The sequence below is a fragment of the Semicossyphus pulcher genome, unplaced genomic scaffold (assembly GCF_022749685.1).
Source record: "Semicossyphus pulcher isolate SPU_LCO1_2020_fin unplaced genomic scaffold, fSemPul1.0.p SCAF_2, whole genome shotgun sequence".
In the NCBI taxonomy this organism is placed as follows: Eukaryota; Metazoa; Chordata; class Actinopteri; order Labriformes; family Labridae; genus Semicossyphus; species Semicossyphus pulcher.
Window position 1 is genome coordinate 8,724,565 of NW_027211693.1, and position 15,694 is coordinate 8,740,258.

The following is a 15,694-nucleotide window of genomic DNA, read 5'->3' on the forward strand; positions in this document are numbered from 1 at the left end:
ATTCAACGATGTATGTTCAAATAATATTTTTTTGTTGAATTTGACGTTTTTATGTCAAACAAAAAAGTTTATTTTTTTGTGTAGTAATATTATGATTATAGAAAATTTTGAATACACAAATTAAGTCTTCCAGATATGTGGCATTAAAGAAATTCGTCAAAATCTTGTGCCTTAGGACGTTAAATAGCTTAAGCTATTTTTTTATTTTTTTTATTTAAGTTAATAAAATATATTAATTTCTTGTCTCTTGGGAATGCTTCTTGAAATTATTTGTATGTCAGGTGTGTTTTATAAAACATATTTTGTTTGTTTTTAAAAACACAGATTTTCCTCTGATAAGATGTTTATCTTTTTAAAATCCAGAAAATGTTGTGTCATAATAGTCATTATCATATAATAATTAATACTTTTGAATCATTGTAAGAAAGTGTTGTTGCAGTACTCACTGAGCTCCACTTGGTGGCGCCATAGCTCCATCAAATCTTCCTGGTTTTAAAGTTTACCCAACAACAGTACTGAGGTCTGTTCCTACTGAGTTACCTGCAGAACTTTTTTGAGAACACCGACTCTATACATTTATTCATGTTTTAGGTTTCACTTAGAAAATATATTCAGGTAACTCAGGTAACCAGCTGCTTAAGTAAGGCCCAAATATTTTAATCAAGAACCAACACAGTAGGGAATACAGAGAAGATCAAATCCAGTTTTGATCTCTCAGAACTGATTACCTGCAGTGCAAAGTATTTTGATCTGTTACTTGACTTAAAATGCTCCATAAAAAGTCCTGAATTAAAAATGTTATCTGGGTATAAGTATCAGAGAATATTCAGGACAATGTACTTCAAGCATTAAAAGTAAAAGTACTCAGTGTAGAAAAATATTATATATCATTCTATATATCTGGATTATTATTACTCATGCATTCATGTAAAAGCAGAATTTTCCTGTGTTGTACTAGCTTGTACAGACTAAACTATTGATTATTTTAATCATGTATTGGTCTGCTAATTTCACAATTATCCAGAGCCCAAAGTGACACCTTCACAATTCCAACCAACAGTCCAAACCTTGAAATTAAATAAAAAAATAAAATAAAAAAACAGCAAACTGTCACATTCGTCAAAATAAAACTGTATAAAATAAAAATTAAAAGAGGCTAAATGGTTCTTGAAATAGTTTCCAATTAATTTTGTCTCTCAACTAATTGATTAAATAATTGTTTTACAGTATATACTGTTAGATAGTTTACTTTATAGCAAAGAAGCACATTTTATAACCACTTTGTGTTATTTTGGGAGCAAAAAGTTTAACTTTTTACTTAAATTTCTAAGTAACTATAAAGTAAAACTCTCAGATAAATATAGTGGGGGAATAGCAAATGATTTTCTTCTGTATTGTAGTGAAGTAGAAAACATAAAGAAAAGTTACATTCCAACACTGATGACCTGCAGCTTAAAAGTCTGACATCCTGACCACAGATAGATTTGGGGTCTTGTTTCCTGATAAGGAGAGGCTGTTGTTAAAACAAAACCTTATGTAGCTATATCCTACATTTCCCAGAGTGCTTTAAAGCAAGGTAGGAGCTGCATTAAGCAGTGTTTCAAACTTATTATTTAAAAAAACAACCAATTAGTGAACTAGTGTTTGAGCACTGGGGCATGTTTATGATGATGGCCTCTTGTATAAAAGCTGTTTTGTTGCTGCATTGCATTCTGGTCAATTTGTCTCCATTTCATCTCTGGTTCCTCTGCAATATGATCATTAATGTTGGCAGCTTTTGCACTTTTATTATAAGAAACTGTCACCAGAAAACCGGATGTCAGGGTTGAATCATTTCTGCTATTAGACTTTACCACACATGGAGGGAATATTTGGATGTAATTTCTAATCATCTTCTGTCACCTGTTATCAGCAGGAAACAGAAAAATATCACACAAAATAATCATTTTACTATGAGAGATGTAAGTTGGTTTTGTTAGAGGTAGGTGGGAATTACACTGCACCCTGTTCCCTGTCCCAAAGAAGATGAGTCAAATCCACCTTTAAAAAAAACTGTCTCATGGCAACCTCCACTTATAGCAGCTGTTCAGGAGCTTTATTACACTTTCTCCCTCACTATAGAGTTGAGTTAAGTTGGTACCGAATTTTACTTGTAATTAAATTACAATTTTTCTATACCTTTGAGTTATTTAGCACATGTAAATTAGGATGGTGATGCTAAGGTTGTTTTTGTCAGCTGTTGTTTTCAAGGTCAATTTCAAACTAATCAGATAACAGGTGAGGGTTAATATCCAAACACAGATGCTACATGCACACATGATGCATGCAACCAAACCAGATTCATCTCCTTTGTAAGCACGGTTTATTGGCACACATAATGGTAAAGCATACATACCAGACATCAGATATGACACTGAACACCTCTGCTATATAATGTACAAATGGTGTCTAATAATACTAGGCTCAAACATATTTAGAAATGTGTTAGCTTCCTTACAAATGCACAAATAAATACCCATAAGATCCAATTGTATAAAGACGTCTGTCGCTGTCTTCTCGCCCATTTCTCAAACAAAAGTCCAACAAAAGAGATCAGGGATCAAATATCAATTCAATTAAAGATTAAAGAACAATTGTGAACACAAACACAGGGATCTCAAACCATTTCTGTGGGGTGGAAAGGATAAAATCTGGGTGTTATTATTTAAAATGTAAATTAGTTTTCCTCATATGTCACAGAATACACAACAAATGTGACGGTTTGTTAATTTTGTGGCTTTGGTTCTGCACTAGCTAAAGAGGAAACATAAGGGGCAAACCAGCGTTGATCCAAACCACCCGACAGAAATCTGAACCTCCTGTACAAAACAAAACAGCTGCCATATCCAAACTGCTTTCAGTGGCTGATTTACAGTGGACAAAATAGATTCCACCTCTATTTACAGAGCTACAAACCTTGTAACAGTGTTCCCAAACTGATGAACCCAAAAAGGAAACGGATGGTCTTTAAAAAGTACATATATCAAACAAAATAAATTCTATAAAATCATGCAGGAAAAGGCTTTAGTATCAGTTTGGGAGTAGGTCGTTAAAGGGAAAGAAGTCAAATTTTCAAGACGGGAGAAGAAAAAATCAACATTAATGCATCAATGCATGTCTGTTAAGTTTCACAAACTGATCGGCAAAATTACAACGTGATTGCAAAACGGGGTTCTGAGAGAAGCAAAAATACCAATAGACTACAAACACAATCAAACTGGTTTGCATGAAATCACAATCTGTGACGACCGCGGTTAATGTGGAAAAACAATCCGAGAACACGATTTTTCCCTCGTTTGAACAGATCTGTAGCGGGAGAGAACTTTTATTTCCTCCTAATTGGAAATGGAAATAAAACAGCGACGGCAGAAACAAACCAACAGCAAACTGAATCTCCAATAAAAATGCAATAGCCTCAAACATGTTTCATTTGTCTCCAATGTGGTGAGATGCTTCCAGTGGCTTTAAAAAACACTTTGCCTTCTCCAAGTTTAGCCTTTTTTTTTTTTGAGACATTTTGTTTGTTGTTTTTATTCTTCTTCTTTTCTCCACACTGTCTACCGTCAGCGTGATGACTTGTGACCTGCAGGTCAACCAATCACAGCTGTTGTATTCCACCAGACGAGCGGTTTGTATCTGAGGGTCTGAAGAGGAGAATTTGATCCGCGATTTTCCACTGCATTCTTTAAAAAAAATGCAGACATTTTTTACATTACAGTTGCATACAACTTGTACACATTAGTTGTCTTTGACATGTGGATATTGCTGTGCCAGTTCTCAATGTTCTCCGAGATGTTACAGTGATTCAGAGAAGAAGAAAATATCCAGAGAGGACATATTTTGGCTGGACATGCCGGTGGTGAGTCTGCAGACGGGGGGGTTTGATTCAGTACAATGTTATGAGGCCCTCAGGGGGAAAGAGGGGAGAGGTTAAAAAGTCCAGTCCACATGGAGCCAAGGATCAGTTGTTTTTCTTCTTCTTCTTTTGTTTTACTGTGAGGGCTGGGGCGCCGTGCTCTCAGGCTTGCTGTCCTGAGCGGCGGGGGGTTTGCTGCTCCAGGGGGCGTTGTTGCCGAGAGCCGGGGAGCTGTTGAAGTCGTCCTCGTCGTCCAGGCCGTTGGTGGCGTCGTACTGCGTGTTCTCCAGACGGGTGATCAGACGCTCATCCTCGTCCCCGAACTCGCCGCCCATCAGGGTCGGCTCGCCCACAACCATCACGTCCTGGAGAGAGGAAGAGAAAGGGAGAGCAAATTCATACACTGGAAAGAAAAGAAGTTACACATGCTCTTGTTTGTGGGGTACATTTTTTCAAAAGGTCACATTGTGTCCTTTTTGTTCTAATCAGTGTCACTTCTTTTACTCACTTCTTATATGTCATGTTTCAAGGATAAATCCAAGATACCATGTTTTTGCTAGTATCGCTAAAACATAGTAAACTCTTTCATTTCGCCCTAATAATCCTCTTAATCAAACTTTAACATATTTTAAAATGTATGTATAATGTGTTTTGTTAACTTAACTTAATGCTTCATACCAGAAATGATCTAATCTAATTCTCAGAGCAGACTACATACATGTTTACTCCCTTTTCTTTACAGTGTCTTTCTGAACTGTTGGACAACTATTATCAATTTATTTCACAGGCGCCTGTGCAGGTTTTTTATTTCGGTCTGTATTTAGCCTCGGGGTGATTCCAAAATTAACATGCTAAAGTGAGTGAGAAATCACCAAAGGAGAAATTAATGCATATCTGTTTCATCTAATTCTGAGACCAAAGCACCATCTGAATATCAAGTGATCGCACATCCGCCCAAAAAGACCTGATAACATTTACTTCAAGCACATGAATATGCATGTTTTTGTCAGTTTTACATACTTTTAGCACAAAAATGAGACTTTAATCCAGCTTCTTTAAAAACAGGAGGTTAAAAATACCACAAGGTCACAATGACAAACATTTACAAGACTCCTCTCTGAAGCTGAAGTCGTCACTGATCTATTTCTGTGTGTTCACCACATGTTTTCTGTTTCCCAACTGAGCAAAGAGCGCCCGAACCCCCCTACGATGCTTGTTGTGTTCTCCTGCTCCGGCACAGACCCCCTGCATGAGATGGAATAACAGAAGGAGTTCGTGTGTGTATGTTTTAGAGTGTTTGTGTGTTCAGTCCAGTGAGCCCCTCTCCGAGCGCACTGTGCAAATGAAACCTCCCCGTACTGAAAGCGGATTCCCCCAGCGCTCCGTTCCCGCCCTAATCAATACTCATCATGTAAGACATATTTCACAGAGATGGCCCTCTCACAGCGGGTCAGGGGAGGGAAGGAGCGGGATTTATCCATTATCCTCCGCTATCCACGACCCTCATGATGTGAAGGAATCCGGATGATTATTTAGAGGGGGATTCACCCGTATGACTTCATGTTTCAAGGCAAATTCTTCCAAACACAGTGAATCTGTTGACAAACAATCACTGGAGGGTAATTTGTGTATTCAAACATTGATCAATAAGCTCTGATTCACGTATGTATTTATCTGTGTGTGTGTGTGTGTGTGCGGAGTCCTCCTCCGACTGGCTAAGCATCCCCCTGCCCCAGCACCACCCACAGTAACCTGGGAAGAAGCTGTACAGTTAAATGGAGCGCACGCTTCACTGGCCATGTGTGTCAACGCTGCCTGGCTTGGGAGATCTCGCTCTTCACAGCCACACACACACCCACACACGCACACACACACACACACACACACACACACACACACACACAAACACAGAGCAGAGACAAACAAGCACACGCTCTGACACACAAACCCAGATTAGCTTACTGTACAATCACACCTCCACACAAACACAGACAAAAGCTCTTGAATGCAAACTGGGATTAACGAAATGCATCAACACTCACACAAAAATCCCTCAGAGATAAACAAACATGCAGAGAACAAACACTCGTGATCACATCCAGCAAGCATTCATGTAAACATACAAACAAAACGAGACAACTTTAAAGCACACACACTGGGATGAAGAGCACGAGAAGAGGGAGAGGCAGTTTATTTATCCCCAAAACCCCCCCAGCGACCACTTCTACACCCCACTATGCCTTAATCAGGCTAATTAATTTAGGTGAGCTTTTCAACTAAATGACAATATCCACACTGATTTGTCAATTTGCATAGCTAATTAAGTCATTAGCTAAAAACGTGCTGATTGCCAACAAGCCTTGCATTCACCATCTGTTCCTGTGAGGAGGCCTGTCAACCTACCTCTGGCCAATTTTAGGCCCCAAAAAAAAAAATCCCTCAGACGATAACAGCTGGTGGCGAGTCTGAAACTGGGGAGCGCTAATTGTGAGCTAATTAATACTGTCTACTCGTCTACTCATCTCGTTAAGAGTTAGCTTTCGCGCTAGCTAAGCGGCGAGGCTTTGAATGGGGCGACGCGGTGTTGAACGCCTCCCTGCTCCCTTCATTCACTGAGCTGAGTCATTAGCATATTTTTACAGAGATTAGCGGCGAGTAGCTTGGAGGACTTGTTTGCTCCGCAGGCCTCCAAGACAACAAGTGGGAATTTAAAGAAGACGAGGAGGGATCGTGCTGACAACAACATTGGCGGGAAAAACAAACTGTTACTTGAAGCAGCAAAGAAGAATAAAAATTAGATTAAACACTTTTTTACTTTTTTATTCTAATTCACAGAAATGCACACGGGAATAAAACTTCAAACTATATTCTGATATACTTTTATTAAAGTGAAAAGCATTTTTTAAAAGGCTTAGTAATTTCCTAAAACTGCTTTGATTGAGTTTTAAGCTACTTTTACTCACTCAGGAACAAACAGTGCATTTGTTGGGGACTATTTTCACAGGTGAATTAATACATGTGGTGCTCTGGTGACAGCAGGACAGTTTATGTGGGATCGACCCAAAATACACAACAGTGCCCATGTTCATACCAACAAAGAAACATGTCATGCATCTCAGCAGTTGGCTCCATGATGATTTCGTTGCTCTGTTTTGGTTAGGGCTGCAACAATCAGTTGATATTTATGATATCAACATTATGATTTGGGTTATTCTTCAAGAAAAAAAGCCAAAATTATCTGACTCCAGCTTCAGACATGTAAATATTTTTGTTTCTTTTCTGTACTACAGTAAACTGAATATATTTGGGCTGACTAAACAAGACATCTGAGGTCATCGTCTTGGGATTTGGGAAACACTGATCCACAGGTGCATCCACAAAGAAAAGACAGTTAGTTGCAGCTCTAGTTTAGTTCTTTTGATGGGATTTGTTTACAGCAAGAAATATGGAAAACCACCTTGCTTATCTTACGGGTCTTCATAAACCTTTTTTCGTCCCTTTCTAAATAAAAATGGTTAAAAAAAACAGTATGCAACATAAATAAGACGAATGAAGAGTGATTTGAGGGAGAATATCTATAAAACATTTGAGCATGAACTCAATGATTTTTTGACGATGCCACACAAGCACAAGCGATGTTTAAGCGATGTACTCCCCTGTCTTAGTTCAGAGCATAACCTTCAAATAATGTTCAAACTGCGGCCTACCAGTTTAATTTAATGACTTTCAGGTTTAGTCCACGATGTATCTTGGATGTCCTTTAAATAAAAATAAGAAGTACCTGTGTAAAATCTGCCCCTGGGCGCCTGCTTGGTAAAAGAAACAACACTAAATTCAAGCCTCTAGAGGTCAGTGTTGCTCATTCTATAAACGCCCCTCCACCCATCATACCCTCCCCACCTTCCTCCCCCCACACCCCCTCTCCTCCAGCCGCTGGTAACCCCCCCTTCCCCTCACGAGGGTCCACTGCTTATTGTCATTGGGCTCACGTAGGCTTGTGCTCAGCCACAAACGAACAACTTCTCAGACAAAGACAGCAGGCGCGCAACATATGTAACCAGCATGTTACCAGCCACGCTGCCAGTCTTTAAGAGGCGCGTCAATGCAAGACATGAGTAGTGCGGGTGCTGTGTTTGTGTGTGTGGGTGGGAGGAAGGTGGTGGTGGTAGTGGGGAGGGGTGGGGTGGGGGGGCGGTGATGGTGTAGAGAGCGTGCATGTGACAGAGGAAGGAGCTGGGGGTGGACAGTGTATACAGATATCGGTGATAATGAGAGCTGGCACAGAGCCAAACTGCCTTCTAGAGAGAAAACAATTGCACCCGCTGTGTGTATGTGTGTGCGTGATGTACATTATATATGTGCGAGACGGAGAGAAGGAGGTAAAGACGGAGGAGAGGAGAGCGAGGAGAGCAGATCTGGAAAGATGATGAGACAGCTAACCACGGGACAGAAAACTCAGGGACAATACAGAGTCTCTGTGTACGTCTCCTTATTTAGAAACACTTAAAACAATGTTTTCAAGCATTTAGTGCCAAGCAGAGAAACAGCCTCAACCTGGTTGGAACCTGGTTGAACTTATCAACTAAAATGCTGCATATAGAGCTTCTACATGTTCTCCAATGTCATCATACTCAACCCTATCTCCTATAAAGCACTTTTATATCCTACTAATGTAAAAACATATTCACTGACATTATAATGTATTTGTTTTCCTACAATATCTACCTTTAAAAATAAGCCCAAAAAATAACTTGGTTATTGTGTTTTAGGCGTTCAAAGAAAAAGATAAAGGCTGAGGGAAGTATGTTTTGGTTGACTGAGAACTCGTTCGTTGCAACAGAAACCATGTTGTATCCTCTAACCTTAAAGCACTTTTGTTGCTTTGACTTTACAACAAGTAGGTCTCAGGTCTCTGGTGTCAAAGCCTTTGCGTTGTACACTTCCTTGCGTCCCTTACATTTGGAACATGGGGGAATATATTCCAGGCAAGAATTATTTAAAAACATTAAAGGTGAAGCAAATAAGTGGCATAAAAACATCATTCCAGGGGCGGCTTTAGTGAACACGCAGTTATAGTAAAGAAAAGTATCATGACCCTTAAATCCCCCATAATGCAGAATTAGCCCTCGGTAAAGGATGAACACATTAATGCCAACCTGCAACCCTTTAACGTCGATAAATTCCATTTATGTTTGGTATCAGCTCACTTTAAGCTGCACTGGACTGACCTGTATTTAAAAACACCAGTGTAGCTACAGAATAGCAAACAGTAGGATGCGGTAGTGTAAATATAATACATAATGTGTGTGTAATGAGCAGTGTATGGTGCAGGTAGAAAACTACAGCCACTGCAGACAAACCCTCACGACTGCATTAAATCCTGGAGGGAGAGCGTGTGTGTGTGAGGCCTGTGGTGTAATAGTCAGCTGTGTGAGAGGCTATTTAACCTCTAACTGTGTCAAGTGGTCTGTTATGGAGACATGTAGCCAAATCAGACATTCATACTCTGACACACAGCAGGCGTATGAGTCACAGAGCAGGATATTACTTTACTTTATCCAGGTTACTTTTTCTGAGTGATCGTGTTGGATCAATATACTGCAGACCTATTTTTATTCTGTGATCTATTCTTCTGATCTATTGTTGGTTACTTGTTATGATTCTTGGATATTAGCTGGTCACATAGTGTTTTTCAGTGTATGTGTCAGGGCATCCTCTGTTTAAAACATATGCCCTTTTTACACTGCCAGTTCAAGGCGGGATTATTCCGCCTCTGTTACGTTCCGTCTTCTATGTAAAACACAGAGGCGGAATGGTGGGGCGAAATCGTTCCGCGTCTGAGCCCGCATCGGAGGTAGTAACAGAGCGGAAACGGCGTCTGGGTAAACGGCAGATACAACAGGGCGGAACAGTGCCGTGTGTGTGTGTGTTTGAAGCACGTGCTGTTTGTTTACGCCTCACGCACGTTTTGCTTCCGCAACGCCAGAATGCTATTTAAAAACACACGCTGGGGCGGCTTTACGCCAGCGTTGCGTGGTCCAATGTTAAATGGCAAAGGCTGCATGATGGCGGAGCTTCGTTATGGTGCTGAGGTAGAACCGCAGTGCAAAAAGGGCTATAGACAAGAAAAAGTAAGTGGACGTAGCCACGGTGAAGTCCCCATTATATTTATGGACTACTGTTACGAAGCCTTGAGTTTTGACATTTTTGCTGTTGCCGAAGAAGTGAGCATATTTGACCAGAGGGTGGATACACATTGCTACACCTCCATCTACATTGACTTGTTATTGTTTTTTTCTTAAGATTATTTTTTGGCTTTTGCCTTTAATGAATAGGACAGCTGAAAAGAGATAGCAAATATGGGGAGTAGAGAGTGGGGGATGATTCACCAAATGATCCAGCCTGCGATCAGTGCGTTGAGGACTGTCGTTTAGCGTATGTGAGGCGCCTGCTCTACCAACTGAGCTAAACAAGCGCTCCCTGTAGTAGAAACTTATAAATCATTTATAGACAATATTACTCCAATAATTTACATAAAAACATCTTGCTGTATTGAAGAAGACTTTAAACTAATGATTGAGAACATAAACTCATTAGGAACATTTATGCTGAGGTGTAAATCAAGTGAGATGTAGGGTCATTTTCTTTCTCTTTTCTTTTCTTTTAGCAACCGGTGTAGTCGCCCCCTACTGGTCACAAAAGCTTCATCATAAGTTCCCACAATATTATCCAAATATAGCAGAATTTGTTAGTTTTTCTCAAAGGGGACATATTTATCACGCATATACCAGGTTGGTGAAGTTTGTTTCGTTTTAAAAAATGTATACATTAATTATTTTTCGGAGCCTCTCCTTCCTCCTGAAACCAACAAGCTGTTTTGCCATTCAAAGGTCAGACCTTAGCCACGATTGTCAGTATTGAGAGTGACCACCTAGCTGTAGAAAACATGGCTGCTCTAGGATCTGTTAATCGGCCTTATATGTACGAGCCAGAATCACCAGTAGGTATCGGAATGGTAAGTTGAAATCTTGCCGATGACTTGACTACAAGCTAGTGCGAGAAGGCAGCCTGAGGTGAATGACGGTGAATGACGATTGGTCGATTTCAGCGAAAGCAAAGTTCTAAATAGAAACCTGCAGCTGTTCTGAACGGCCCATTTAAGAGGCGACCTTTTTAAACATGTCATTATGGAAAAACACGGAAATATGCAGTTTTCACTTTTTCACTGTGAACAAAAAACACCTGAAAAAGTGAAACCCATGAAAGAATATCCGTTCAAAAGATCTGGCCCCTTTAAAACTATTGCACAGCTCAATACTGTGAACAAGAAACGTTCAACTGCAGATGGTCTTGGATTTTCCTTAATAGTATACCATATACTGCTGGAACCTGATTTATATAAGTGTCTGACTGTAGCCAAGATCTACTTTTTGGATCTGATATCAAACGTTTCTTTATTGCACGACTTTAAAAAGTATTTCATGATCTTTCGTCTGACCGCCACAAATTCCCCACAAACTATCAACCAGCTGCTGTAGCTAAATGACCAAATTTTAAAAGGAAGCAGCTGCAGTTAAACTACATATGAACTCCTTTCAGTTGTTTTATCATAGACTCTATTTATCCACCACAGCTTTACATTCAGACAGCTCTAAACATGTCGAGGTCCTCAGTACAAGCAGACTCTTCTTCCATTCCTGTGGGCAGCTGTGAGTTCAGCGACTTGGTCAAGGGCATTTTCAACAGTGGTGTCTGAGAGAGGGCCCACAGTCTGTTTCCCCACCCACATTTTCCCATTTGGTCCTGAGATTCAAACCTTTTTTTTTCTCCTCCAACCCTCTAGGCTACGGCCACTTGGTTGAGCAACAGGGTCAGCTGGGTCTTTTTAAACTTACATATTCTGAAGCGCATGGAGTGTGCTCAGAGGAACAGCTAGAGACGAAGAAGCAGCTACATATGATGAAACCTTCAGCAAAGGAACACTTTTATTCACCTTTACTTGTTTATAACTTTAGCTGTTCTTGTACTATTCGCCGCTTTGATGATTTTTTATGTAGTTTGTGTCATTTTTTTATATATTTGATGTATTTTCTCTTTGTCTTTTCAGCTGAGATGTTTTCACACATATCCCTTGAGGTTTCTTTGTCTCACTTCTTGAGTTTCTTTTGTACCCTCTCCGCCTGGCGTGTTTTTTTCTCTTTTGTTCAAATAAATTAAACCTAATAGCTGCAATACCATTAGGAATATCTCACGCCTGAGTGTAACCCTGCGTACATGCATGTGGATTCATATACATAAATAAAAGAGGAGACAAATGGAGCTGATGCTTACAGGTACCTGACTGGAGAGGCTGAAGTTGGTGGCGGGGCTGCGTTTCTTGCCGGCGGTGGTTCCCACGCTGCTGTTGGCGCTGCTGGCCGAGTTCTTCCGTTTCCTCCTCTTCGTGGTTGTCTGTCGGGCAGGCTCAGCTTTGGCACGACCAGCAAAGAGAAACAGAGGCAATGCCAAGAACATAAAGCATACAGACGGAGACAAGGTGTAGGACTGTGTGCTGTGTGTGAGGTCATACAGCAGAGGCTCGGTCAGGCAGCAACATATGAAGAGATACTGAAGCATGCAGAAAAAAGACGGTATACATGCACAGACAAAGGCGACTAGTCTAGTCTGATCCATGCTTTGTTTTCTTTTAAAGGTGAAACCACAAGAGCGTTAACATCTCCCAAGACATGCACGAGTAAGAACGAACCCCCGTTTCATTAGCATAAATGCTCAACAATGGACCCTGATGCTCAACGTAATGTAAATCTGTTAATGATTTTGTTACTGCACTGATTCCTCAATTGCATGAGCCAGATTAAAACTGCTCTGCTGAGGCAGAAAACACATAAATGTTGGTCTTACTGGATGTGCTGTTTTACTCTGTCCAATCATGCACGTTTGCTGCATTATTATAGATTTGGTTTGCTGAGCATGAGTGTGTTGCTGTTGAGAATTCTGTTAGGTGCATTAATCTGGCTCCTGTAGCCTGTATTTGTTATATTATTGTATAAGAACTACTTTAAAACATGCAGCTGAGCATCCAGGATGATGATGCACAAAACATTTATTTCAGGGCGTTCAAGAGACAGACTGGACAATTAGCACTGTAAGAGAGAAGATACCTTTTTTGTGATTTGTGGGAAATATTTCCGTTTTGAAGTTCTGTGGATGTCCAGCTAAAACCGGAGCCAAAACTTAGTTTAATTTTATACAGATGGTTGAACAATCTCTTAAACAATTTACGACAGAATGAGACCAGAGATAACAACAGAGAAAAGGAAGAGAAATAACACTCGCCGCCATGCAGGCGCTACTTTACACCACTGGGAAACTTGGATAAAAGATGTTTTTCCAATTATGAGTTATACAAAATTCCTGAAGGTGCAGTTGAATCACAAGTGAATACATCATTATTAAAAGATATTAAGCACTAGCACAGGTTAAATAGAGATCTAGGTGTTTCTAGTGTTTACAAAATAATTTATGTAATGCATAATTTATGAATACATGATTTTGCAACATTTGTTAGAAAACATTGTTCCTTTTAATCTCAAGAGACAAGAAAACACTGCTGTGATCTTCAAACAGATGCCTGGAAATGAAATACATTTTTCGAGGTACTTGCTAATCACACCGAGGGAGATGCTTTCATATTCGGTTACGACAAATCAGCGACTCAAGATACAAACAAACTCAAACTGTAAATCAGAGGCAAAACAATGAGGGGAATTTTTATCAGTATCCTTTCCCTTTTTGATTCCTGACTTTGACAGACGCGTGTGCACAGAAAAAGAGTGGGCCTATTGTCAGAAACAATCATTTCTGTTATCCAACTGGTTTCCTTCAATGCTGAGCCGGTGACGCACTAAAATCACTTCCATTTCCACCAAAAGGACTTATCGGAGCATAAATGCGCCTGTGGCTTCCTTCCTGGCTGAATCCCAACCAGTTGCCAAGCTGAAGAAGAATCGCAGGAAAGGGGGAATAGCACGCCACCAATGAGGAAAACCGCAAATCCAGCTAAACTGCAGAGTTCAGGCAAGCTTCATGTGAAAATATAGAGGGGTGAAAAACACTCTGGTAAGCACCACAAGGGAGAAAGCATTGGACTTTCTTTATTTAATATTTAAAAAGTTGAATCCAAAACTAGCAAAATCTCTAACAAAATTAAGGCTAAAGCTGCATTTTCTATCAAACTGCACATAAAGCCGTTTCTCATAAATCACAAATATGTGCTATAAAACTACAACACACATATATACAGGATTTCATACCGAGCTCTGTTCTCCGTCCATGTGCACAATTAATCATCAATACAAGAGCTTTCTTCTCCCCTCAGACTTTATATTCATAAAATGCTTTCCATGTTTTTTTTTTCTTTTCTTTGAAGAGCGTCGTCGACACAGGGGAGCCGCTGGCCGGGGAGCTGGATCTACTAGTCTGATTACACCCGGCACTCTTAATTAAAGTTACACAGGTCTGAGTCAAAGGCTTTTTGACTGGTGTTGGTTTTTAAAGACATCTCGTCACGCCTCGCTAAGCATTGCTGTAATTTGCAGCCACTCCGATGTGTCCAAAAAAAAAAAAAAGGAAAGTCGTTGGCTTACTCTTTCTCTCTCCAGCTTAAGACCGAACAGCCAATTTAAGCCTGGTACTTTTCTGAAACCGCCCTTAAAACATCAATCATAGAAAGCTGAGAGGCCCGTTAAGATTGGCGAGGTTGAGATTCAAGAGGCAGCACTGAATTCTGATTAATTTCACATACCTGACAGGCAAAACATATTTAAGGGATTAACACATATAATGGCAAATTTGGAAACATAAATGATGCAATAAAAACACAGTCTGAGGAAAATATGCCTATTCCTGCAAAGTGAGTGACGGTCGAGAATTAAACGCTGTTTTTAAGAGGACATGAACTCACTTAAGCTTCAGTGGAGGAAACGATTAGCACACTACGTCCACAAACATGTAAATGATTTTCTGTTGTCGCTTATCTGAGCCTGATTTGATGCCATTTTTGGACTAAAAAAAATTGTTATTTAATCTATTTTTGGGGTGTGTTCAGAGAAGCAGATGTCCTGGAGTTACCTAACAATCTTTGCAGAAGGAAAACCAGAGACGTGTTTCAGATTCAACCAGAGTTTAGAAGATTTTCAGCCCTGTAACCAGACGAATTTGCAAGCTCATATTTCATTGTCTCTGTCAGATGTGTTGAGCTATTGTTGTAAACTTTTGATGTGGGTAAAGCTGATGTGAAACGCTCTAAATCTGCTAAGGCATTAGTGTTTATTTATTTATTATTTTAAAGATAGTTCTCAGTTTCGTTCTATTTGGCGGCATCTGATGGCCATTAAAGGCAGTTGTGGGCACATACATCCCAGATAACCAGACGTCCACGGTTGGCTCCGGCCGTAACTCTTGATTTTCCTCGCTGACGGTCGCTTTCCTTTTTAGGCTGTTTGCTTCATCTGAGCGTCGAGTTTGTTTCTTTTTCTTTCATTTATTTTTGAAGTTGTATCTGTAGTCATCGATCTTTCTTTGTTTGTTCAGCCATAGTAGATTACTGTTTACTCCCAACACTTCTGCGAATGTCGCCACAGACACCCAGTCTGTAATACTGCAAATGCAAAGGCTTTCATCAGTGGGCCATAGGCTCAATCACCATTGTGTTACCTCATTCGGTGATAGATTATGAGTTAACAGACATTTATTTAAATGAAAATCTTCGAGCTATATCTTTAAGGTACAAAATAAAAG

The 15,694-nt window shown here is 40.0% G+C and overlaps 1 protein-coding gene across 4 annotated transcripts in view; it reads right to left on the reverse strand.

The window, feature by feature from the left end:
- Window positions 1-2,352: 2,352 nt before the first annotated feature.
- Window positions 2,353-15,694, reverse strand: part of ldb2a (LIM domain binding 2a) — a 100,252-nt gene continuing 86,910 nt past the window's right edge. The window contains exons 7-9 of one of the 4 annotated variants that reach the window (XM_069670442.1): window positions 13,057-13,110; window positions 12,233-12,363; window positions 2,353-4,260 (exon numbers count right to left, since the gene is read on the reverse strand). In XM_069670442.1, the coding sequence (XP_069526543.1) occupies window positions 4,030-4,260; window positions 12,233-12,363; window positions 13,057-13,110 (416 nt within the window). In that variant the 3' untranslated portion in view covers window positions 2,353-4,029. Of the gene's footprint in view, window positions 4,261-12,226; window positions 12,374-13,054; window positions 13,111-15,694 lie in introns of all 4 variants that reach the window. The other 3 variants (XM_069670441.1, XM_069670440.1, XM_069670439.1) reach the window with 3 other exon arrangements.